Source organism: Ambystoma mexicanum, chromosome 5q, assembly GCF_040938575.1.
Source record: "Ambystoma mexicanum isolate Mex_15411 chromosome 5q, UKY_AmexF1_1, whole genome shotgun sequence".
Taxonomy (NCBI): Eukaryota; Metazoa; Chordata; class Amphibia; order Caudata; family Ambystomatidae; genus Ambystoma; species Ambystoma mexicanum.
Window position 1 is genome coordinate 1080351109 of NC_090933.1, and position 26259 is coordinate 1080377367.

Consider the following 26259-nt stretch of genomic DNA (forward strand, 5'->3'; position numbering starts at 1 on the left):
AACATATTTTTTCTAAATCAATTGGGTTGTATTTGCCGTATTGTTTCCGAATACAACTATTGAGGGTACCTCATACGTCATGTAGTAGTTCAACTGGTTAGTTCCCTGTTCTTTTTGTGCTTTGCTGATTCATCAGACTTTGTTTTGGGTCCTACAAATATGAAAATAGTGATTCAATATCTTCACTTTATCATGTAGCATGTGAGTATAGTCAATATTACTGTATCAAGTACTTGCTTAGTTTTGCTCCTCTTGTATCCTAGTTCTGTTGTTAAACAATATGCTGTGCAAAGCGCTTCAAAACTCACTCGGATGGTTAACCTTCAATTCAAGTGATATCAACTATAGTCTAGGTCCATCTGATCTATTTTATTTTTAAATTTTTTTTTATTAAGTGTATTTGGTTTATTACAAACCTTTCACAATTAGCAAATGTTTTAACAAAGAGGAGCATAAACAAAAAGCAGTCATACGTAGAAAAAGAAGAAAAAACCCAAGAAAAAACCGAAACAGAACAAACCTTAGCAGAAATCTAACTTAAAAAAGCCTCCAAATTAGGCAAATATTACTTAAAAAGTATTTAAAAAACAAGTTTTAAACAAGTTTGAACCTAAAAACATTTCGTCTTTTTAGCAATACCAAATTAGTTTTTTTCCATTTCATCTTCTTCATTGAAATGGTCTAGCCTTTTGAGGGTTTGTTCCAAAAATGTGACCGTTGCAAAGTTTATTCTTGGGGTTCGACAATCGTATATTAGACTCTACCATTTCTCGGAGTCCAACCCACATAGATCTATGATGTTGCTGTTTAGGTACAGATTTCGGAGATCTCTTAGCTTTGTGCAAAAAAACACCAAGTGGCTGAGTTCTCTTTGCTTCTTTTGTACAATCAGCATCTTGTACATATCTTTTCTTTGGTATATCTGGCCTTCATTGTTTTGTTTTAGAGTTCAGTCTAAAACGTAATAATAGATCTCTTTGCTTACGATTTGGAAATTTTCTCAAGTACTCCGGTATAATGGAAATCACACCTCAATTTGTTTTCAGGAGTGTGTGAGTTTTTGACAATGCTCTTTTTGTTTCAGTGTTTGACCAGTCCTCTGCCCATAACATTCTTTTGACGGCTATTGGGTTTTCTGCCAATGTTTGATTCTCTAGGCTTGACTCTTTTAAAATGTGTTCATTTTCTCTTTTCCAATCTTCAACTACCTTTTCTTCGAATTTGTTGTTTTCACAGAATATTTCCAATTGAGGTGGCATCAAGTTGGTCATTATTTTTCTGTACAACATCAGCTTATAGCGTATGTATACATATAGAGCAGTCAGGCCGAGTTCATGACGAATTACCATCATTGGTGTCGCTTTCAGTAGGATATTTTTCCAGGATAGCCCTTACAAGGTTTTCCAGAACTTCTCTGGAATATTCATACAGGTTTCTCCTCCGTATGTTAGTGTTGGTATTACTTTGAGCCTTTAGAATGTTATTACAGGTCGCAGGGAACATTTTCCGTATCTTTTATTGATGCTATTCGCTCGCGCTGTTAATCGTTTTGTTTTCGTCTTTCGCATCCTTTTCCAGGGCTCTTAATTTTTTGTCCCACTTAATTGGATACCCAGGTATCTCATTTCATTGCATGGTTTTATTTGCGTTTTGTTCAGTGACCATTCCTCTTTCTTGCTTTTTTTCCGCTCTTTTGTCACCAAATATCAGTATTTCTGTCTTGTCCGCATTTATTTCTAGGCTCTTTTTTCTATATATTCTTCAACCTGATTTAAGGCTCTTTGTAGACCAATTTGTGTGTGGTCTAATATTATCAGGTCGTCTGCATATAATAGATGGTTGACTGGTCTGCCTTTTAGACTTGGTGGAAAGGTTCTACTGTCTTCCAAGCAGTATTGCAGATCTTCGATGTAAACGCAGAATAGAGTGGCGGCTAGCGGGCAGCCTTGTTTTAGGCCTTTTGTTGTTTTTATGTCCTTTGTTAGGTTGCCACCTTGGTCTAATTTTACTCTTATTGAGGTTCTAGCATACAGTTCCTTGATTGCTTTTAGGAGATCTGTAGGGCAACCTTTGGAGGCCAGTTTTTCCCAAAGATGTCTTCTGTTTACACTATCAAAGGCTTGTCGCAAGTCAATGCTAGCTGTGTATAGTTTTTGTTTGTTTGTGTGTGCTCTTTTTTTCCACCAATCCTAATATCAGGAGATTTAAATTACACCCTACATTTTTGACAAAGCCCGACTGCCGTTTGTCATAAATATTTGTATCTTTAATCCACTTTTTCAGTTGTTTTAACTAGAGGGTAGCAAAGATTTTTCCCACACAATCCAGCAGAGCGATTGGTCAGTAATTTTTAGGTTCCATCCTATTTTCTTTTTTAAAAATCGGAAACACCGATGGCTGACTTCCAAGATTTTGGAATTTGTCCCATCTTGATGATTCTCTTGAATAGTCTTTCACAAAAATGTGCCCATTTCTCTGGATCTTCTTTTAACACCGCGTTCGATAGGCCATTTGGCCCTGGGGCTCTTGAGGAGCTTGCTTTTAGAATTAACAAATTTATGTCTTCTTTATCGACGGGGATATTCCAGGGTCCGGCTTCATTTTCGTTTGTATTGCTTGCTAAATCCGTTTTTTTTTCTGTCTCTTTGAACAATTTTGTGAAGTGCTCTATCCAGCCAATTTCTGGGATGGGGTTCATAAGCGCTACCGCTATTGATTGTTTCTCATTTAGCAAATCCCATAATGACCTGCTGTTTGTGTTGTTCATTGCTTTTTGCATGGCTTCAGCATCCTGTTGTAACAATTGTATTTTATGGGATTTCTGCCAGTTTTTGTATTTTTGTTTCCTTTTTCGGATCAGTTCTTTTATTCCTTTGATCTTATCTGTTTTCAATACGTATAGATCCTTGCGCAGTTGTTTCTTTTGTATCATCACCTCTGGATCATATACATGTAATTTTTTGGCTTTTGGTCTCATGTATTTTCCTGTGCTTTGTTTAAATGTCTGTAGAGACGTATTGTATTCTACAGACATTTTTTCTTTGTCTTGCCACTTTTCTAGATTTTTTAATACTGTCAAAGTCGTTTTTTTTCAACCATAGACAATTTAATCCAGATTCCAGCTCAATTTTGGTATCCCATTTCGGATTTAGTATTGTCCTCCAGTGAGAAATCACAGTGATAATTGGCTCATGGTCGCTGTGAATTGATGGTATTACCCTGAAGCTTTGGATTTTCGCTAGCAGCTGTTCGGAAGCAAACATATAATCCATTATATTACTCACATGCCATTGGTCCATGTCTTAGTGGGTGGCATGCCCCCCTCGTCTTTCCGTTTAATCTATGCAATCTCCTTGTTTCCATTTTGTCATTCCATGTTTGTCCACGTTTACATTTTTGTCAATTTTTTTAAATTTATTTCATTTTGTGTTTGTTTCTTTTCTTCAAAACAGTTTGCATTAAGATCACTGCAGATGATAATATTCAAGTCTTGGTGCACTTCTCTTTTGCTGTCCAAGCATTCCATTATTTGGTCTATGAAATGTTCGCTTTCATTTTTTAAGGGATTCCAATAAATATTCATTATTGCCAACGTTTGTGTAGGCTTTGGAGCTTCGGACTGCAATTGCACTACTGTTGCCTATATGTACGAATTGATGTTTGCGGATTCAAGCACCGTTATTCGGGATCCGTTTTTAATTAAGGTTAGTAGACCTGCAGATGGTCTTCCAAGCAAGCCTCCTTTTACTGGGTTGCATAACACGGTGTATCCTTCCTTACACAGTGCAATTTTCAGCCATGATTCTTGTATGCATATTATTTCAAGGTTGTTTAAAGTTGGATTGAAATCATTAAAAAGATGCTGGAATCCTCTGGTATTCCAGCTTCCTATTTTCCACTGGTCTACTTGGGATTCTTTGGGTGGCTACAGTTTGGGTTTTATGGCAAGAGTACCAGCTAGCCAATTCCAATACTTCGGATCATCTTTTAATGTTTGTGTTGTGTTGTTTAGATCGGCTGTTTTTTATTTCTTTTTATGGTTATTTTTATTTTGTTTAAGTGATCCTTTTCATGCCTTTGAATTTGTTCTCCATTTTCATCTTCCTTTAATTGTTGTTGCGTTGATTCTGTAATTTGCCTTGTTGGATCATTGCTGCCACCAAGGTGACTCTGATCATATTCAGTTCCCTCTCTGTTTTGACTTCACGTTCTCCTTTCACGGTTTGTTATATTTCACTTCATCATCTTTAGAGAAATCTCTGTTGGAATGCTCAATTTTGTTATTGCTATGAACCCCTGTCTCTTCATCGGGGTTTTGGTTATCTACTAGTTTTGTGATCTTGAAACCTAGTACTCTGAAGTTTTCATGAGCTTCTAACATAATAGAGGCAAGTATGACCGAGTTTGTCACAATTTCTACTAGATCAACACGTGCATCAACGGGGAAGCTTACAGACAAGATTTCCTCTGATTTTATCATTTTTAGTTGAGGAATATATTGTAGAAGTTTCATGACTGCTGATCTATTTAATATTCGCCGAGTGTCTTGCCCTTCTCTCAAGTATCACAACCGTATTTGTCAGTTGTTTTGGTTTTTTGCTTCATCCATTTTTTGTTTTGTCCAGTTTTTCTTGAAGTTCCTTGTCTTACACTCAGTGTTCTTGTCACATTTCCTATATCTTTTTGGTGGGCATTATTCAGATTTTCAGGTGGTGACTTTTTCGTCAGGGCGATTTACTTAGGTCCTTTCATTTCAGTGATTTAGCTGTACATTTTTTCAGTTTGTCACTTAAAGTTAGGAAGTTTTCTTCACTTTTTTTGTTATTAGCCTTAGAGTCAATAAATACTTCTGTGGATTCGTATATATTGAAATCCATAATTACCCGTTCTTGGGTTTCATTTTCTTGCAAATTTTCAGTGTCATATACTGAGCAGTCTAGAAGTTCCTGTAGACTGCCATCGTATATACTGGATTCCTCGGAAGATACCGATACAGTCAAGATCTTTCCTTGTGCCAACTGGGGCAGAGTCTCTGCTGGTTTACTGCTAGGTGGAGGCATAGCAGAGGTGCTTGGAATCTCATCTTCCGCTGTAGTTTTAAAATTTCTTAAACTCCTAGACCCACAGATCTTTTTCTTTTCTTTATTTTTCACATTTTTTGGTTTGCAACCACTTGTTAAGCTTTTCTTTTGTGTATTCGTTTATTTTGTTTCTTCTGCCTTTTTAGTTGCATTTTGATCGAATATTGAAAAGGCACTTGTGACTGCTTTATCTGTAGTTTGCACAGATTGGTCTGAAATCTCACATGGAATTTGTTGACCTTTTTCATTTTTGGATAATATTGGCTTTTGAGTCGTTGTCACACTAGATATAACTGTTGAGGCGACTCTTTGTTCTTCACATGCAGTAGGCTGCATGGTATCAGGCTCGCTCATTGTCATACCGCTAGTTTTTGTATTTCTTGTTTCCCCTATTTCGGCGCCTTTTGTTTGAGGTGCTAGGGTCATAACGATCTCTCGAATCCGTTCTAAGAAGAGATGTTGATCAGATTTTGCGTCTTGTAATAGGTCTATCATGTTTTTAGAATGACTCCATCCATTTCTTTCTCTCTGCTTGGCTTTTCTTTGATTGCCTCCATGACTGATTCTACGTAGATCATTTTGCTGTTCATTAGTGCGATCATTGTTGTTTGGTCTCGTTGATTTTCATTTAGACTTTCATACAGTTTTAGGAAAGGAGCCATAGTTATTGATACTGAGGAGATTATGGCTTCCTGCGCCTCTTTCAGCCACCTTGTTTCTTTTTTTCCCTATTAAGTGTAAAGTTTTTGTGTCTTTGTGAATTAGATGCTTTGTTTCTGTTACTCTCATTTGAGCTATACTCTGATGATGAGGAGGTGTTATCGTCCGATTGCATAGTCTCCTTTGAGCGACTGTTTGTATGTGTCAGAACATTTTCGATGTGTTCTTGTAATGCTTTTATTTCTAGGGCACGTTGTTTATCTCTCCCTCTTCAAATGACCTTGATCTTTGACTTTCTAGTTCAGTATTATTTTTGTTTGTGGTTTTGGCTGTCGATACAACTTGCACTACAGGATCTAGGAGTTTGCACTGTATGTTTTTTGAAGTGCTCTGTGCTGGTGAATGTATCCGTGGGCGTTTAGACGCCCATGATTCATTTTGTGTCTATTTCACATTATGCTTTGGCGAGCCTTCTTTTTGAATTGTTTCATTGGGATTTTTTTCCGCATTTACGGTTTTAGAGCTAAGATTTTCTGAAGTTGGATTTGTTGTTTGCGTGTCAATCATCTCAGCTGTATTTGATAATAGGTCATCATCTGTTATTTCCAAATTGGTGTTTCCTTTGCGAGGAGTGCTTCTGCCATCTGGCACTATTTTCGGTGCTATGCTTTCTTGCCTGTTATTGCATATTTGCGTTTTGCTCTTGTTGATAGATTTGGTCGCATCAATTTGCACTGGTTTTCCATTAAAATGCCACCTTAATGTTCCGATCTCGGAACTAGAGTGGCACCTTTTTATTGCATATTTTATCTGGCTTTGTATTCCAGATAGCCCGAGACCTTTTGGGCGCACACCATCTATGCAAGTGTTCTTGTTTTTTGCACAGACATTTTTTAATTTCTTGCTGATGGTGCTTTCTTTTTGTATTTACATGCTTTCGGGTTCGCATTTGCACATGTTTAAAGGTTCAGGAGTGGGTGTGTTATCAGATTTTTGTAAGTGTTCAAACTGAAATACCGTTGATTTTGATATTTCAGGTATTTGCGTGGGTTTATGGTTTAGCACGTTGGCAGTCAGCAGGGCGATGTTAGCCTCGCTGCAGAGGCATCTCGATTCCTGCTTCTTTGAGGCAGAGCACACACCAACAGTAGCGCCAGGGAGCAGAGAAACGGCCCCGTTGTCCGTGCCTGCATCTGCCGGAGGCTGGGTTGGCTCACTCCCATCGCAGGCTCCGGCCACACAAGGAAGTGGATCGCGGTGCGAGGTCTCAGCCGCCGCGCCCTCCTCACTGCACCCCCCTGACCCCCAGCACGCCATAGAGCGAGGGCTCCCCGATGCGCCCACCAAACTCGCCGCAAGAGTGGGCACATCCACACCCCCACCCGCAGCGTCTCCGCCGCACCCAACTTCATGCTGGGCAAGCAACTCGCCCTTGTCTTCACCCGCACAGGCTGCAGCGCCGGGGCCGCCGGAGTCACAGAGACAATGCAGCACCTCCTCGCAGCACACCATCGACCCCCCCAGGCGTTAGACAAACGTCAATCATCGGTGAGGAACAGTTTTTGGGTGAAATTGGTGACGGCATATGATTTATGTCTAGTTCACAGACTTTGTTAGAATGTAAAATTATAGTTGACTTTTTGATTTGTTTTGAAGTTACTTTTATGGCAGACTTTATAGCTGATGTGATAAATGTTGAAGCTAACGGTGTAGCAAAAAGTCTGTTTTTCAACAGTCGCATCTAGTGCACGTACCTTGTTCGTGAGTACATTTCTCATGATGTTTCAGGGTCCATTTGCTCGCACATCGGCGGACACTCAGCAAACACTCTGCTACGCTCCACGTCTGTGAGTAGACTTTATGGTTACCAGTAGTAGAAACAAAGGACAGACTCCAACAGACTCCAACAAGGGAATAGGTAACAGAGCTTCTTGTTCTCCACTGCCAAACACTCGGCAAACACTCCGCCTATTTGGTATTGTGTTAATATCCTATTCCTTTGTTTATTCTTCCTTAAATCTTACCTTGTGTTAGGTTCTTTTTTCTTTCATTGCTATTTTCTTTCAAGGTGGCAGTGTTCCGCGTGGCTGCTGGAGCGCCACCCTCTTGAAAGTCATTATAATAACATTAACGTGATGACAACACGCATTTGAGCGCCGTGACTTTGTCGCAACAGTGAGCGCCTTAGTAAGCTTGCTGTCATCTAAGCGTTACGTTATCTCATGTTATGATACATAGAGTGTGCAAAGGCAAATTATGCTGTTCTGTACTGTATAGTCCACAATATTGGTTGGTTAATACATTTAGTATCTATTGTTTATCTGTTTAACACTAATCTTCCACTATGTATACGTGTCCCTAATCCATGTTCTTGTTTTATAATGCTGTGCAAGTTATATTATACTGTCTGTAATTACATAAAGTAACTCAATAACATAACTTAATCACTTCATATTGATTTTTGTCCCCATCAAGTTGCCTTCATATCCATTATTGCACATATCTGAATCATATTGTATACACATTGCAACAAGTTGTTTAATCTTTTTATTACTATCATTATGGTGGTTTAGGCCTGCCTCATATTATCTACATATTAATTCTAATTATAATAATAATACATTTATTGTGAATTAGTTCACATTTGAACTTAACACAATCAATACTAAGTACAAAATACTTCTAATAAATTAATACAAACATGCATACAAACTACACATTAAATAAGCATAATAGGTTTTAAGCATATAAATCTAAGTGTAATACAATATACATGAATACATGAATGAATGAATAATGTAAGTCTCACTTCTTATGCATCCTGAGCAACCCAAATATACATAATACCTGAGGCAAGGCAATGACAATAGCCACTAAGCACCAACACCAAACATCAAACATCGAGCCTAATGGCCTAAAACCAAACATCGGGCAACAGACATGTGGACCAGACCCTAGGGAGCCGCTCTGGGGACCACTATAACCGGCTGGTTTGGTAATAAACTTTTAACTCTATCCCAGACCCTATATAATGCCAGCTGGGTCCCAATAGAGTCTGAATTTAGGCAGTTAATCCCAGAAGGACTCTCCCTTAATGGTGTCGTAGTTGCTTACCAACTTTCCCAACAGGCACATATACAACGGGCCTAATCGAGGGCACATTGTTAAAACGTGCCTGATGGATTCAAGGTGTTCTCCCTTCATGCAGATACGATAATACCTATCCTTTAGTGGAATGCCCAACCGAGGCCCAACAACCGCTAATACCTGGAGTTGATTTGTCCGCAACCTTAGCATAAATTGCTTTACCTCCAGATCTGGGCATAATAACAGGTATTGTTGGGACTTTCTGTATCTGTGGGTTACATATGCATTACAGCATCATACCCCTTCAGGGTGGACAGGTGGATATAATTCTGGGTCAATCCCATCTATTCAGTTTATGTATAAATTATTTTTTTAAATGTATAAATGGGATTGGACGCTTTTTGTCGTATGACCAGTCTATTTCAATTAAAAGAGACTCATTTAACTCTTTATAGCTGTGACCCTGGGGTGACTTTTCATTTTCGAAATTAGTATTGGCCAAGCTAAGCAATTCACAAGAAGAAGTGGAATTAGCTTTCAAGCAGAACACACCTCGAGCACGCAGGGCCATGCCTTTCAATGAGGTTAAGTCTAGCTCCATCCTCTTCTAATTATGGTTCGGATGTAACAAATGGTCTATCCATATAAGAGTCCACAAGGACTATCTAAATTTACCTGAGGTCAGACCAAAAGTCACTGGTATCGGGTAGGCAACGGAAAACATATCCAAGTTTATTGAAATTATTCTAAGACCAGAGGTTTATACATTGGATTCCTATATCAGAGACATGATGCATGTACTTGAAAATCTAGACACATTTGAGTGGAAAGACATATATTTGATGGCAACTATGAATGTTAAGGCACTGTACACGTTGATAGACCATGTTCTAACATTACAAAGTATTGATTATATCTACCAGAATGAATCTGCATCATACTGTTTATATGTGAAAATGTTGAAATAATGTTTAGCCTTTGTCTTGAAAAACAATGTGTTTCTGTTTAAGGATAAGCTACATCAACAAACCAGGGGTTTAGCAATGGGGACATGCTTTGCACCATGATGGCAAACTTATTTGTAGGAGAATTTAGGCAAAAATATGCAATCATGCATCCAGATCTGTCCAAAGGGCAATTAAATGGGTAAGATGCATTGAATATGTTTTGATAATATGAAATGGTAGTGAACAGAATTTAGACAACTACTGTGAATACTTGAACGAAAATCAATTTGGACTGCAGTTTACTCTTGATGAAAGTCGAACACAGATTAATTTTCTTGATTTATGCATTTACTTTGACAATTGAATGATACTTAATAGGACATTCTGTAAGAAAACTGAAGTGAATGCTACCTTACATGCAGACAGCTGCCACTGCGAAAGGACTAATAACCTCCCGATAGGCAAATTTAGTAGGACAAGGAGACATTTTAGCAAGGATTCCATGTATCATCAAGACTGTGAGCTCTTAGAAGACTGGTTCCTAGCACAAGGATATCTCAAACAGTGTTCCACTAAGACCAGAGATAAGATCATATTTACAGATCGTATAGAACTCCTGAAACCAAAAATACACCAGAAAAGAAATCCAGCAGGGACAAAGTCAGAATGATCATGCAATGTTAAAATAATAATCAAATGATTTAAAAATTGTATCTGTTGGATCTAGGTCCAGACCTGAATTATTATATTTTGGCATGACCAAGTCTTGTATACACCAAAGCCCCAACATTGGGAACTAAACTCAGCCCAAGTTTTATGGACAAAAAAAACAGGCATGCCAAACCAGCATTTTAACATAAATCCTATCAAAGGATTTTATAAGTGTGCCAACTGCAGCATGTGCACACATGCATTGAGTAACATCCACACATATACTGATAAACATGGGAAAGTAATTTAACTTCCATGAATTTATAAACTGCAGGACTACCTCTGTTATATATAAGTATATATATATATCATTGTGTGCATTTGTAATTTGTAATAAAATACGTGGGTAGCGCCATCCGTGACCTGAATACAAGTATCAGGGAACATCTCAACAGCCTGAATGCATTGGATCGAAAAACTGCATTAGCTGAGCATTGGCACAAGGAACACCAAACTGAGCAAAAAAACTTTAAATTTAAAATTGTTTGGCATCAAACCTACTGGACCAAACCCAAAGATGAGAGACAGAGAAAAGACTTTACGTCAGCAAGAAGCAAGAGTTATCTGGAATCTAAGGACTATCACAGATGGACTTAACATGGATAATGAAATGCACAATTTCTTGTAAGTCATGTGTTCACCATGGGAAACAAAAATATCTGTTATAACTTTGGAAAATGTAATGAACAAAGATAGAATATGGGCATCAGAAAATATGAAATGGTCATTAATGTTAACATGGCGAGGTACCATATAGGTACAACACCATAATGGCTATAGGAGTGAACAATGGATAAAGCTAATATCAGTAAGCATGGATAGATCATTTGTTACATCTGAACCATAATTAATATGTAGATAACATGAGGAGGGCCTAATCCACCATAAAAATAATAATAAAACAACTAAACAAATGGTTGCAATCTATATACAATATGATTCAGCTATGTGCAAAAATGGATATGAAGGCAACTTTATGAGGACCAAAATCACTATGAAGTTATTAAGTTACATTATTGATGTACTAGTTGTAATTATAGACAGTATAATTAAACTTGCACAACATTATAGAACTAGTACATGGATTATGGAAACGTATACATAGGTGGAATATTTATGTTAAACAGATAAACAATAGATACTAAATGTAATAAATGTTGAGTACTATAGAATACAGAACAGCATAATTTGCCTTTGCACACTCTATGTATCATAACATGAGATAACGTAACGCTTGGATGACAGCACGCTTACTATGGCGCACACTATTGTGATGACACCACAGTGCTTGAACGCGTGACGTCATCTCATTCTGGTTATTAAAATCAATTTCAAGAGGGCGGCGCTCCAGTAGCCACGTGGAACGCCGCCATCTTGAATGAAAGTCTAGCCAAGGTAGCGTTGCAGAGCAGTAAAGCAGTGTGTGAGAGTGATCTAGAGACACACTAAGAATGCTGCAATAATTCCAGTTAGACAGAGAAGTTTAAAAATATACAATTATTTGTTAGGCCTTTGAGATATGCTCTTAGCAATTTAAAAACAAGTTTTATCAAACAACTAATAATAAAATATAAATGTACATTCACATTTTGGGTTCAACACTTTACTTTTAGGAACTGTATGCAATTGCATTTATAGCAGATGCAACACTCAGTAACTCTAAAGTAAGTGAGAATAAGAAAAAACTGTCCATTTTAGTACCAGTAAACTCAGTACTTTTTGGTTGAACACGTACAGACCAATGTAAGGCAGGTCCCTGGCTCTGAGTGAGTCCAGCCCTGATGGGGAACGAGGCCTAGTTCCCAAAAGCCACCAGTTCAATATAACACGTTATTCAGGTGCGTTTACTATTGGATTGCGACAATGGCGACCACAGGCTGCAGGTAAGAGTTCCAAAGTTAAGGAAATTTCAGAGAGGTTTCTCTCCCAGCTCCACCACTCGAGAAGGCCCAGGTGGGGAGTGGTGGGAGGGTCCTTGCCCAGACCACACACTCTCATGAGGCTCTCTTTTCTTCCAAAGCTGCTCTCGGATTTCCATATCTCTCAAAATATCCATCTTCCTGTGTTTTTTCTCTGCCCAATCCTTGCAAAGCAGAGGAACGATGCCATCGGCTAGTCCCTGTGCAGGCCCTCAGATACTACGTCTCTCAAACGAGAGAGGCCAGGAAAGAGGACCAGCATCTCATGGTTTACGCAGGGGCACGTGCGGTCAGGGCTGTGAACAAACAGACCGTGTCAAGGTGGATCATACACTGCATGTCGGAATGCTATGATCTGACTGGAAAGGATGTGCCTGAGTGTCTCGGAGCTCATTCTACCAGAGTATTGTCTGCCACCTTTTCCCTGCAGATGGATGAGTCCCAGTCCCGGACATTTGCCAGATGGCCATGTGGCAGTCTCTGCCCACGCTTGTTAAGCGTTACTGCTTGGATTCCTCTTCAGGCCAGGTTGGCAGTTTTGGTAGGTCAGCCCTCCAGAGTTTTCTTGTCTCGGTGGTGCCCTTGCTTACTCCCTCCTCCAGTTCTGCGTGCTGCATTGGGGGTCCATCATAGACGAAGAATCCGTGGGAGGAAGGAATCCATAAGAACAAATGACCTCCCTCTCTGTAATGTACTTTCTGATGGATGTTCCTCCCACAGGTTCCTCATTGTCTGCCCTACCTGCCCCTCGTGGCCTATAGCCAGTACACTATTGGTTCCACAATCCCTGAGTGTCCTGTGCTTGGGGCAAAGGGTGTAATGATAATTATGTGTTATTTATATAGCGCCTTTATCCAAAGTGCTTTACAGAGCACATATTTACATACAATATCACCCAACTGAAATTGGTACTCATTTATTGACCTCGGAAGGATGAAAGGCTGAGTTGGCCTTGTCGGGATTCGAAACTCCGACCTGCAGATCATGTTCAGATCCCAGCAGCGAGGGCTCAACCCACTGAGCTATTTTACCTGCTATCTTAACTGAGGCCACTGGGTGCAGCTCCTCAATATATACTGGCACCAACATAGTTTCCAAAGAGCAGCTATGCTGTGGATATGAATATATCATAACTGAGGAATCCGTGGGAGGAACATCAATCGGAAAGAACATTAACAAGAGGAATGTGTTCATTAGTGTAAAACATTGCCTTAGTATGTTATTTCATAGTCCTTTTATGTTTTGTGTGTTTGCTGCAGAGAATAAAAAAGTATCAGAATAATTTTGGATGCTGATTTCATTTTGAGTAGAATTTTCTGTACCATAATCTTCCTCTTTTAATCCACTGTTTTCTGTAATGATAAAATGTCTAAATTCAGGTTTACAGACCAATTGAAATGCTAGGATTGTCCATAAATCTGATCCATTCCTATTCAAACTATATTTGAAAAGTAGCATGCACGATGTTCTGGCAGAGCTGTGCATCTAAACTTGTTTTTATATATATTTCAACAACATGTCTGTTTTTTTCTATTTCGTCCTTTTACAGCATATTGGACCATCAATACCAGAAGTTAGTTCAGTATGGTTTAAACTCTACATGTACCATGTAACTGGGCAAGGTCCACCTTCCCTATTGTTGTCAAAAGGATCAAGACTTCGAAAACTTCCAGATGTTTTTCAGGTACATACATTGATTGTAAGATGTGTTACTAGAGTCTTTGTTGTTTCAAACTAGATGGAATGAAGCAGTAGCTGCTCTCTGCATACATCCACACCATTCTTTCTTTTCTGACATTGATCCTCCTGCACTCATGATAGTTTGTATTTGGCTATTGGTGTAGTCATGCTGATATTAATCATACAAACAATTCCTTTCATTTTCTGTGAAAGGCTACTGCTATTTATTGTCATTCATGGTTGTTAAATTTTTTTAACTTCTATGTGATTTGTCAAATGATGATGACAGTTTATACACAAAGTGCATATCTTTCTCGTTCTCAACCAATCTTGTTTTACGAAGGAAAATATAATGAGGGTTTTGGGCATATTCAGTGTGTTTGACATATACAGATCACTAGCATTCACATTGTTCCCTCCACTATCAGATGGGCAGTTCCTGATGAGTAATACCATTGATAAACACAATGCAAACAGGGGCGGGAATGGGTACACCCCAACTTTTTGAGGTTCAGAATCTATCTAATCAAAATGTTATCTTAGTCATTGCTACCAGTGAATTGCATGTTAATGCACAACCTGGTGAGTACTGTTTCCTAATTCTGATGAAACAGATGAAATCGATCAACCTGTTCATTTGTTTGCCAACTGAAGATCTTTTCTTTAGGAATTGCTTGAAATTTCACAGGAATTTCATTGTAAAACAGGAACACTTTATTATAAATGGCAATATACAGGTATTCATTTATTTTGCATTTGTTTTAAGCGCTCACACAGCCCAGGGGCATCGAGGCGCTGTTACAGAATTATTATTTTTTTTGTCTTAGTTGCATATTTATAAATATTTATAACGCACTTAAATACTCAAGAGGTTTCTGAGCGCTGATGCGGGCATCGAACCTATGTTGCTTCATGTCGTCTTGCTCCCAAGGCAAGCAAATTGCCACTGAGCTATCCTCCTGGATATTCATCTTTAAACGTTGTAACGAAGTCTGTCACAGATGGCCTCAAGAACGCACACAGACTGTCTGACAGTGATGGGCAAAGGCAAACATTCTATATCCAAACTCCCTCTGCAAATAATCTAGTTTGTCCCTACTCGAATTTCCCTAAGGTTGTGTAATGTATCAGTTTGTACTTTTCAGACACTTGAACCTTACTTGGTCTTCTCCTTCTGTGTCCTAATGTTCCCTTCCCTATGTGTCTGTCACTCTCCCTTTCCTGTTTCTACTCTCCTACTTCTCCACCCACCGTCTCTTCTCTTTCTCCCTATAATTCCTTTTCTATCCCTCCAAAGTTCCTCTCTACTGTTTCCTCCACACACAGCTGTTTCTCTCTTCCTACCCCACAGCACTACTACTCTCCTCTCTACCCGCACTACTACAGTCACCTTTCAAAAACCTCTCCTCCCCCCTCTCCACACTAATACTACTCTTCCCTATCCACACTGCTATGACTACTTTCCCCTCTCAATTGCCCGCTCAATTCTCAGCTACTACACTTCTACTCTCCCTCCACGCACACCTTCTCCCACAGTTATCCTCCTTTCACTTCACTACTAACCTTCTCATTCTTTACCTACGCTTTCCCTAATAATCTCTCTGCCACCTTGAATGCACACTCAAACCCAAGTACCAATTTCTCCCACTAACCGATACCTCATCTTGCACACTCCTTCAGCACCTCTACTCTATACTCTTGTGCTCTGCCCTTCCCACTCCTGCTCCTCCCTTGATCCCAATTGAATCATTCTGTTTCCTGTCCTCCCTTTTATCATTCCCACCCTCCCTCCATTGGTTCACTTCCTCTGCTCTTTGCCTGCACCAAACGCTGACTGTCCTTTCGCTTGTGGAGAGGTTACAAGCAAAGAAGCATGCAAAAGGGGTCTTAAGCTGGTCCTTTTTCACATGCCAGTCCTACGGTCTCTGGCAGTGGCAGCCCACAGCATTCCAGTTTCTCACTTTGTGTGAGGGCATTCTTGCCAGTTAGTGATGGTACTGCTCAGCTGCCCTTTCCCAGGTGTGTGCAATGTCTCTGATCGGGTAAGTGCTGGCTTCATGCTAGTGTGGGTCGCGTAGTGGCTCAGTCTAAGGATACTGGGCTGTTTGCTTGGTGTCTTGTCCTCTCACTATCTCTCATTGTGTTAGGTTGTTTACCAGCTGTTCCACCAGTGCTGGTATTGGCAGTCCTATGGAACAAACGGAGAGCAACTGGCTAGAATTGGGCAGTGCAGGTATGGGGTGTTTGTCAGTGATACTCAGGACATGCGTGCAGGCACATGAAGGGACAGGGACTTGGGCTGGGGCCCTCCCGACTCCAACACGCTTCCTCTGGGGTACGCCTGGGTCCCCATACCCTCTTCCCAGGGTCAAGTCTCCTACTCTGTTAGAAGTCTTTGCATCACGATTGTGTCAATAACAATCAACCATTCACACAACTGTGTGAATAAGTTCCTCCATAGTTTGACTATGAATTTCATTGAATGTTATTATGCACAATTTACATATGTTCTCCCTTTATCTTGCTCAAAATATCTTCGTTCAAAAAGGCAAATAAAATACCTAAATGTTTGGAGTCCTCATAACTTCCTTGTAAACCACAAGATAAGTCAAACCACTATAATCTTATATATATAAGATTTTGCACATGTAAGGTGAGCATTTTAGTAAACAAGGGACAATGCATGAGTTGAACGCCATACTTAAGGCTACACAGTTGCATGATTTCAGCATTCATTAATTTTGACAATCTCTGTGCGTTATGTTGATATATTTGTGCATGTTATGGATTTGTATTGAAGTTGTGACATTTTAAAATGAACTAAATCTCAAACGTAAAGTTTTCTTAATTTGAAAATCTTTTTTCTTCCCCAGTACGCTGAAAGGGTTAAATGCAGATCATGAGATTCACTCATTTTTAGGGTAAACTACAGCAGGATTGAAGAGTATGTTGAATTTTTATTCATTAAAAGGAACAACTTCCCCTTCGATACAAAAAAAGTGAGATACTACAAAAAATACAATATGGAAACCTATTACACAAATGACAAACATAATTTCTCCAGCATTGGATCTTTCATAGATTCAGATGCTTGAATATTCCCTGCCGTCAGACTGGGAATCCTCAGTGATAAAAATAATTATTAAAATGTTTTAATATACATCCATTATTGCATAGAGAATGCATGTAAATACCCCATTGTCGTCTAAGAGCCATTCTATTGTGTAGTCCCTCCACCTCACTTTGCTCCTTTATGGCCCCAACCAATGAGGTGACCGGGCTTAAGCTCCACCCCAGTCAGCCATCTTCAGATTTTTCACCGCAGTCTGACAGAGGGAATCCTCCAGCTCTCTGAGCTTTCGAATATTGTTCCCCTTTTTTTGTAGTATATATTCTTATGATATATTCTACTGTTTTCTCCTGTTTAGGGGCTATCTATTCTGACCTTTTGGGCACCGGGAATCTTTTTTCTTGCCTCAAATTCGTTGAGTGAATTTCTCCTCAGCATGGCTGAACTTGAGGCTGTCAAGAAGCCTTCCCTGTTCAGGGACTGCTCGAGGTGCAGGAAAAAACTGGTCTACATGAAGGATCCACATGACCACTGCATCTACTGCCTATACCCTCATGACATCAATAAATGTAACATGTGCAAGTCTTTCTCCACCAAAACCCTGTAAGACAGACACACGAGACTTCTGTTACACCTAGAAGCCAAAGGTCTGTCCTCTGCCAAAACAGCTCCTGTACTGTCTACTAAACCATCTGAGAGGCACACTTCTAAGAGAAGGGCCTCTTCAGTGGAAAGGAGTTCCTCTCCCGCTCTAAAGAGTAAGAGAAAGCTGGCAGCACTTCTTCCATACCCTACTTGGGCTCTGGAGGCCACAAGATACGGCATCCTGAAGAAAAAACCACCTCCAAAGATAAGGAGGGGTTTTCAATAAACCGGGGGGTGGGGGCAGTCGTCCACGGAGAAGCCATCTATGAGCAGCAGCAAGGATAGGGACCCGCCGATGACCAGGCCGTCAACGAAAACCCCATCGATGACGACGTTCCAAGCCTCATCGTCTATGACCAAATCCTCTACAAAAATGTTGTCGACGAAGGAAGCTCATAACTGGTCGACTAAGCACTTGTCCATGGATAAGGGCCACCAAACACCTTCAAAGTCTTCGTCGACGAAACCACTGTGTTCGAAGCCACCGTCGACGACACCACAAACTTCTTTATCTACGGAAGAAATAAGGCCCAAAACGTCCCTCGCGGACTGTTAGGGAGAATTCTCTGTTTAGGCTGAATTTCCTAACCTAGTGAGTCCCCCAGCAGCTTTGCTGGATTTTTGGGGTTTATTTTTTTCTCCTGCCAAGACTGAGACTCTTTTACCCTTACTCTTGGACATGATTTGAGTGTGTTTTCTTTGGATCTAGAAGTGGTTAATGGGCTATGGGGTCTTTTACTCCATAGGGTTTCATGTGTTTTTGTGATGTGTTAGACAGCACCCTCAGTACAGTAACACAGGGGTGTCATAGTGACCCCCCAGTGTAGACTCCATACCCTGGGACTGACTACTGTCTCCCAGGGCATAAAAGTCACCATTGACTTTACTAGTCTTAAATTCTGAACAGAACCATTACCAACCATCATGTTGTGGACGTACTGGCTGGGGCAATTCGATTGCCTCAATGTCTGTTAGTCGAGGGGGCACGTCTCCGTCCCCCCTGATCGAGTTTTAGCTGGTGGCAGTGGATACTACTTTTTATATTCAACCGCAAATATTTTCCTATGGGATTTCCCATTGTTTTAGGCTACTATCTTTAATTATTTACGGTAGCCTCGAACATACTGCCGGTTTATTCAATTAATATTAATTCTCCGGTTGGTATTTTTTGCCAAAACTTGATTCTAAAATGGCGTTTGTGTTCTCTTCTGTGACTCCAACCCAAGTCGAGCCCTTTGTTCCACTTTTTGGCGGGCTTCTCCACAGAAGCCCTCCAAAGTGGTGCCACTATGTCTGCTTTACTTAGGAGGGGTGGAGGGGAGTTTAGGCACCCTGGACTGAGTTGCCTAGGCAACTGAAGTCGCACTCCGTCCTGATCGGCCCAAGTGGTGAGCCGGTCGGCTCACCACTTATCATGTTTGAGTGACAGCTAGGCTGAGTGAATGGGGTTTTGCTACATAAAAGCAGGGCTTTGGGGACTGGAACTTCAGAAGTCGCCACAGGACCTAAGAATCCGACGATGGAGAAGCTGACCTACCACGACACCACTACCGGTGGAGCCCTGCTGGACCGTCTCACCACTTTTTCCCAACGACAGAGGAGATCTCCCGCCGGAGAGTCTTCTTCCTTTAACTGGTGGGGATAACCAGTTTCACCGTCTTTTCGCTTTCCCGACGTATCTCGTGGCCGCCTTGCCCGTGCCAAGCACCCCGGCAACCGGGATACCACGTTTTACCAACACCGCGAGACAAAGGTACCACCTTTAACCGAAAAACTCTACGGCTGGTTTCTGCCCTGGTAGTGCAACGACCTTCATCTTTCCTCCAAGTCGAGATCTTCTCTTCCCCTGGACGACGACGCAACTTGCACCCACTACCAGGAACAACTGCCACCGCTGGAGGATCCTTCCCACTTAAGGTACCGTGTCCCGCCTGGCTTCCCTTGCTACCGACTGTACGGGGTAGATTTAGCCCCCGGCTTTCGAACCTGGGTTAGCCTGGGACACCTTGGCTAAACTTTTCTAAGCCTCTCTAAACGCTTTTCTGAACCCTCTGCAAGACTTTCCAAGCCTAGTGTAACTGTGCGATCTTGGGCGCATTTGTGCTCTGCTCTCTCTAAGAGTGGGCCCAGCCTTTGGACTTTGGCTCACCAGTGACTTTTTGCTCTCTGCCTTGCTAACAGTGTTCTGGAATCGTAGAGTGGTGTACCTTTTCATATTCTGTCTCCCCTCTCCCCCTTTTCACAAACTTATTAGTGCAATCTAGTTAAGCGCTCACCTCTGTATGAAAATAAGTGGTGTTTTACTGTGATTTTCTAATAGGGAAAAAGGGGTGTATATAGTAACTGTTTAGAATATTTTACAGTAAGAGTGCTGGAGTGTTTCAACTGTGTGTTTTTAAATAAATAATTATATACTTTGATACCAAAGCTCTGGTCAATGTTTGCTTGTATTATTGTATCTGAGTACCTATTGAGTATACTTTGCATACTGTCTAACTCTTCTTGAGGGAAGTCTGACTGCTCAGCCACAGCTACCAGGTAAATCTGGGTGGTACAGACTGCTACCAAGTGGGTTTACTGCCAACACCTGTAGTCTTAAATCTTTTGCAGTGGTCCCTAAGGGAACTGCACAGGTGTCTGCCTAACACGGACGTCACAGAAAAATCATCCAATGTGAGCGGTCTCCCCAAGCCTATGGGAGCAACGCCTCCGAGGCTCCTGAACCACTTGGAGCACAATTATCTCCTTTAAAAAAGATGACAGAACTCCCTGACATCATTCTTCAAGAGGAGTTCTCAGACATGGAATTTCTTGGTGAGCAACCTTTTCTCACCCCCACAGAAAACGGTCCTCCCTGGCAACCGTCTTCTGAGGTCGTTGCCGATCCTTATGAGCCTGTGCTCATGGAATCGATGCGAAGGATCATTGAGGAATTCAACAGATGGCAAGAAGAAAAGAATAGGTCATCTGTGCCGAAAGAGTCGAGAACCCACCAGAGGGACATCTCACCCCAACATAGTACACCAAGTCACTCCCCTTCCAGGAGTAGACCACAGAAAAGAGCAAGATCGCCTGAGCCTCCACGTAGATCCAGGAGCAGAACACTCAGTGCTTCTCCGACAAGGGTCCCGTCTCCAGCATTGTCACATAGACCTCGATCTCCGGTTCGAGATCCAACTATGGTACCATCGTCTGTTTCAGTCTCTGATTGGAAAGAGGACCCGTTCAGGGATTTCTCTGACCCTGAAGAAGGGGAGATCACACAGGAGCCTGATGCTCCTAGTGAATGGGATGATTATATCGTTGAGAAGCCCAGAAAGAAAGACTCTCCAGGTGATTCTTCACCACAGGACGATTTAGTATCATTTCATACGATTATCAGAAAAAAGCTGCAGGCTTGTTCAAATTACAAGTTGCATCGGAAGAGAAGAAATCAGTGTTTTACGAGAACAGGGGCAAGCGCAGAAGAACGGTTACCGCCATTCCTCTTCTCGTCACCATATGGGAGTCTGGGTCAAAGATACTGGCCACGCCATTATCCACACCTGCTCTGGTTTGAAGACCTGAAAAGAAATACAAGGCGCCAGGCTCGGCACCGCTTTGTCTAAAGGGTCATACTAAGGCAGACTCTGTTTTCACTGTAGCCGCCAGAAAAAAGTTAGCCAACCCTTCATCACCACTGTCAGCACCGCCAGACAAGGAAGGTTGTAAGTTGGAAGCCATGGGCAGAAAAGTGTCTTCCTCAGCATCCCTCACTATTAGAGCCAGTAACGCGCTGGCCATGACCGCTAGGTTTGACCGCGAACTTTGGCTTCGCATGTCCAAGCTGAGCACCTGTGGATCTCCAGGAAGAAGCCAAGTTGATCATTGCAGATGGAGAAGCTACTTCAGATCATATGATCGATACTGCAGTCGATGTGGCTGAGTCAAGATTCAGGCAGATGGCTCGTGGCAGTGTTCTAAGGGGACAGGCCTGGATGAAAGCCACAAATTTCAGACCTGAGGTGCAAGCACAAATACTGGACATGCCTTTTGATGGGCAAGAGTTATTTGGTAAGAAGATAGATGACCACATAAAAGGAATAAAAACGGACACAGCTCGAGCGATCAGTTCCTTAAAGGATAAATATAGAGACCGTAGGTCTTTTTGCCCTTTTGAGGCTCATCGTCAAAAGACAGAGGGTATAATCGATCTTCCTATGGTCAAAAGACGCAAGGAAACACATTTCAGGGCAACAGATACCAATCCTCCAACAAGTACTCCCAAAGAGGAAGACGTGGCTCTACCCAAGTTAAAAGCCATAAAAAAAAAAAATGTACAAGTCTGTTCTTCCTCCTCAATGTCACACTCCTGTGGAGGGAAGAGTAAGCCAATTTTTGCAACGCTGGCATTCGAGAACATCGGACAAGTGGGTGTTACAGGAGGTCCCTTAAACAGCAGGCAAAGGTGTTTGGGGGTTTGTATTGTGTGTGGGAGGGGGCAGGGCAATGGGGATTGTGAGGAGCGGGGCAGGATAGCAGGGAACATAGTTCCACTACTTCTTTTCTTACACTTCGACCACTGTTTCAAATCCCTGTCGGGCATGATGTCCTCATGTATATTTCTCATACCAAATTACAGACTTCGCTTGAGACCAATCCAGAAGGCCATGGACCACCAATGGAAGCAGGCTACAGGTTCATGGGTGGATGTAGTCCAGATACTGACGACAGTACACAAAGCACTTCGGTGGTGGAACACTCCGTGGAACCTGCTACAAGGAATGCCATTCCAGACACCAACATCTACTCTTCTCTTAAGGACAGATTCGTCCCTTTCGGGCTGGGGAGCTCACCTGGCGGACCTTCAAACAAAAGGGACTTGGTCAGATGAGGAGTCACAGCTCCACATCAATGTTTTAGGGCTCAGGGCGATAAGGTGGGCTCTGAAAGCCTTCCTTCCAGTAGTAGCTGGATGGGTACTGACCGTCCAGACAGACAATACAGCCTCCATGCACTACACAAACAAGCAAGGGGGCACGAAATCAGAGGTCTTCTCACAAGAAGCTCAACTGCTACGGGCATGGGCCTTAACGCCACAGAGTCCAAATCAGGGCAGAACATCTCCCAGGAGTGGACAATGCCCTAGCAGACAAACTGAGCAGGGAGTACACATCATCCCACAAATGGAAGCTAGACGAGAAGGAAGTCCAGCAGATTTTCTCCATATGGGACCATCCACAGATCGACCTCTTTGCCACCAGAACCAACAGAAAATGCCAAGAATTTGCCTCAAGGTACCCGGAACAGCAATCAGCAGGATATGCTTTCTCAGTGGACTGGACAGGGAAATTCCTGTATGCCTTTCCGTTCATTCCACTCATAGCGAGAATTCTACGCAGAATGAAGTAGCAGAATTGCTCCATGATCCTAAAAGCGCCAGACTGGGCGCGACAGATTTGGTACCCGACTCTACAGCATCTATCCCGATGGTCTCCTCAAAGCGCATCAATACTTATTGAAGCAACAGAACAACAAAGTCCTTCACCACGATACAGCAAGCCTCTCCCTCAAGGCTTGGTTCCTGAGCAGCGTAGACTTATGAATCTGAATCTCCCGGCAGACTGCTGGGACATAATCGTGGCATATAGAGCCCCTTTCGACGAGAATCACCTATGTCCGGAAATTGACTTGTTTCTCTAAGTAGTGTGAGATGTCTACAATTAACCCACTTACAGCTTTGGTAGAACAGATACTACCTTACTTATTACATTTGGCTAAGGCAGGGCTCTCACTGTCCTCCATCAAAGTTCACCTATCGGCCATATAAGCATACACGATGATTCCAGAAACAGTCATTACTCTCTTTTCTGGCTGTCAAGGTCTTCCTGAAGGGGTTAATGTGTACTTAACCTCCTACAGTTCCTACCTAGAGTCTAAACACTGTTAACGGCTGTCATGGAACCCCCTTTCGGGTCCATTCACAGATATGACATGAAATTCCTATCTTGGAAAACTTCCTTTTTGATAGCCATTACATCGGCCAGGAGGATCAGTGCATTGCAAGCTTTGTCTTCAGAACCTCCTTTTACCTTGTTTCAGAAGGACCGCGTCATTTTGAGAACACACCCTAAATTCCTTCCCATGGTCTTATTGGAAATGACACTCGCAGCGCATTGTCTTGCTATCCTTTTTCCAGAATCATACCTCTGAAGCAGAAAGAGCATTGCATTCTCTTGATGTGACTAGAGTTTTGAAATTATACTTACAGAGAACTAAGTAGTTCTGCTCCTCAAACCGACTGTTCATTGCCTTTTCCGGTCGCACAAAAGGACAGCATATCTCCAAACAAAATTTGGCACGACGGGTCTCTCTGTGTATCAATCTCTGTCATCAAGTTAAGGGCGACCCCTTCACCAAGCTGCCTTTGGCACCCTCCACCAGAGGGAAAGCGGCTTCAGTAGCATTCCACGCAGGGGTAGCCTTGAAAGACATGCAGAGCCGCTACCTGGAGCTCTCTGCACACGTTCGCTAAACATTACTGCCTGGCAGAAGATCACCAAAAGAATCTGCAGTTGGACAGGCAGTGCTCCGCCACCTCTTTGCATAAGGTAGGACCAGCCTCCTTTCCCGCCTTTCCCTTAGTATGTAACCGTTGGGTTGCAGTATGGCAAAGGTTTGTCAGAAATATTTTTTCTGCATTTATGCCTATATTTGTATATATGATGGTGGCATGTTTTAACTGCTTGGTATTCTATTCAAGCATCTGAATCTATGAACGATCCAATGCTGGAGAAGTTTTAGTTACTTATCTGTAACTGTATTTCTCCAGCATTGGTAGCTTTCATAGATTCACATGCACCCACCAGCCTCCCCTGAGAGGCTGCTCCTACGCTCAGTACCCATCATATTGTAGTTCCTACGGTTCAAAATCTGAAGATGGCTGACTGGGGCAGAGCTTAAGCCCTGTCACCTCATTGGTTGGGGCCATAAAGTACCAAAGTGAGGTGGAGGGACTACACAATAGAATGGCTCATAGGCCACAATGGGGTATTTACATGCATTCTCTATGGAATAATGGATGTATATTATATTTATCACTGAGAATTCCCAGTCTGACAACGGGGAATATTCAAGCATTTGAATCTATGAAAGATACCAATGCTGGAGAAATACAGTTAAAGGTAAGTAACTAAGACTTCTACAAGGATGGCCTTCCCTACAACACGGGACACAGATTTATTATAACAGCTAGAGGAGAGGAAAAGGCACTTTTTATAGGTTCAAGCATTTAATGGATACATATGGACACTGCGTTGATAACAATATATAGATGGAGCACCCAATTTAGATCATAAAGAATTTTTAATCATAAACATCCAACACATGTTTCGAACACAGGTCTTTTTCCAGGCTTGTCTCAATTCCTTAATTATACCCAGTCTTGGGTAATTTATGTCCACTGAAAAGCTTACACCATCAATAGTATTTGCTGCGAGAGCGGTTGACGTTGTAACTAGATGTGCTCGCCGGTTGGCCTCTCACCGATTCCTGACAAACCCTTATTCGGAAAGTTTTGACAAGTGCTCTGGATCTGAGTGTTATGCTCCACCTTTTGTACAATTACTTTTATAGGCTGTAAAACCTACACAGAGTGAATTGTTGATGCAAGTATTTTGTTTTTTGTCCTGGAATGGAGCTTTGGATAAGCAGGATGAATGGGGAAAATTTGTAGTTGATATTTTTAATCGCCCTGCAAAATTGTTAAAATGCTTTTTATGGACATTAGTCAGAAGTGGTGAAGGAATTTGGACAGCTAGAACATTCCTATCAGCACTGGAGCTGTGGATACATATAGTGGAAATCTATGTTTAAGTGAGAAATATCATATGGAACTGCGTCTCAGAAAGGCTCTGCAAAAGACTCTGGGAACAAAAAATCATCTTTCTCGGTAACATCTCATTTAAAGTGGCCCAAAATGGACATGTCTTCTACAACTCAGATCTTAATGGAGGCCAATATGGAGGCCATTTTATTAGAAATAAGAGCACTGAAGCCCTTTATGGAAGCTACAAACAATATGCTTCAACAATTGGGTGACAGGTGGTCTAATTTTGAAGCAAGACTAGATGAAATAGAAAGAAGGTTTGGAGAGGCCGAAGATGTGACACGCCGAGTGGTTGACTTAGGAAAATATGTGCTAGTCCTTATAAAGCAAAATGAAGATTTGGAAAACCGAAATCGCACTAAGAATATTTTTGGTCTTCTAGAAGGTGGTGAAGGAGACAATGGGTCTGTGTTTCTTAACAAAATGCCTCCTAATGTTCTCAAATTACAATCCTCTACTACCCTAAATATACATAGGACACACAGATTTGGTTTTAATAATTTAGATCCTCATAAGAAACCTAGCCATGGACAATCATTTTCCTCCTCCTTAAATACATACTGCTTCAGTTGATCATAGAAAAGGGAAAGGA

At 41.5% G+C, this 26259-nt stretch overlaps 1 protein-coding gene across 1 annotated transcript in view; it reads left to right on the plus strand.

The window, feature by feature from the left end:
- FAM91A1 (family with sequence similarity 91 member A1) overlaps nt 1-26259 on the plus strand; it is a 1180047-nt gene that overhangs the window by 544496 nt on the left and 609292 nt on the right. The window contains exon 17 of the mRNA XM_069621589.1: nt 13955-14089. Coding sequence (XP_069477690.1) covers nt 13955-14089 — 135 coding nt within the window. The remainder of the gene's footprint in view (nt 1-13954; nt 14090-26259) is intronic.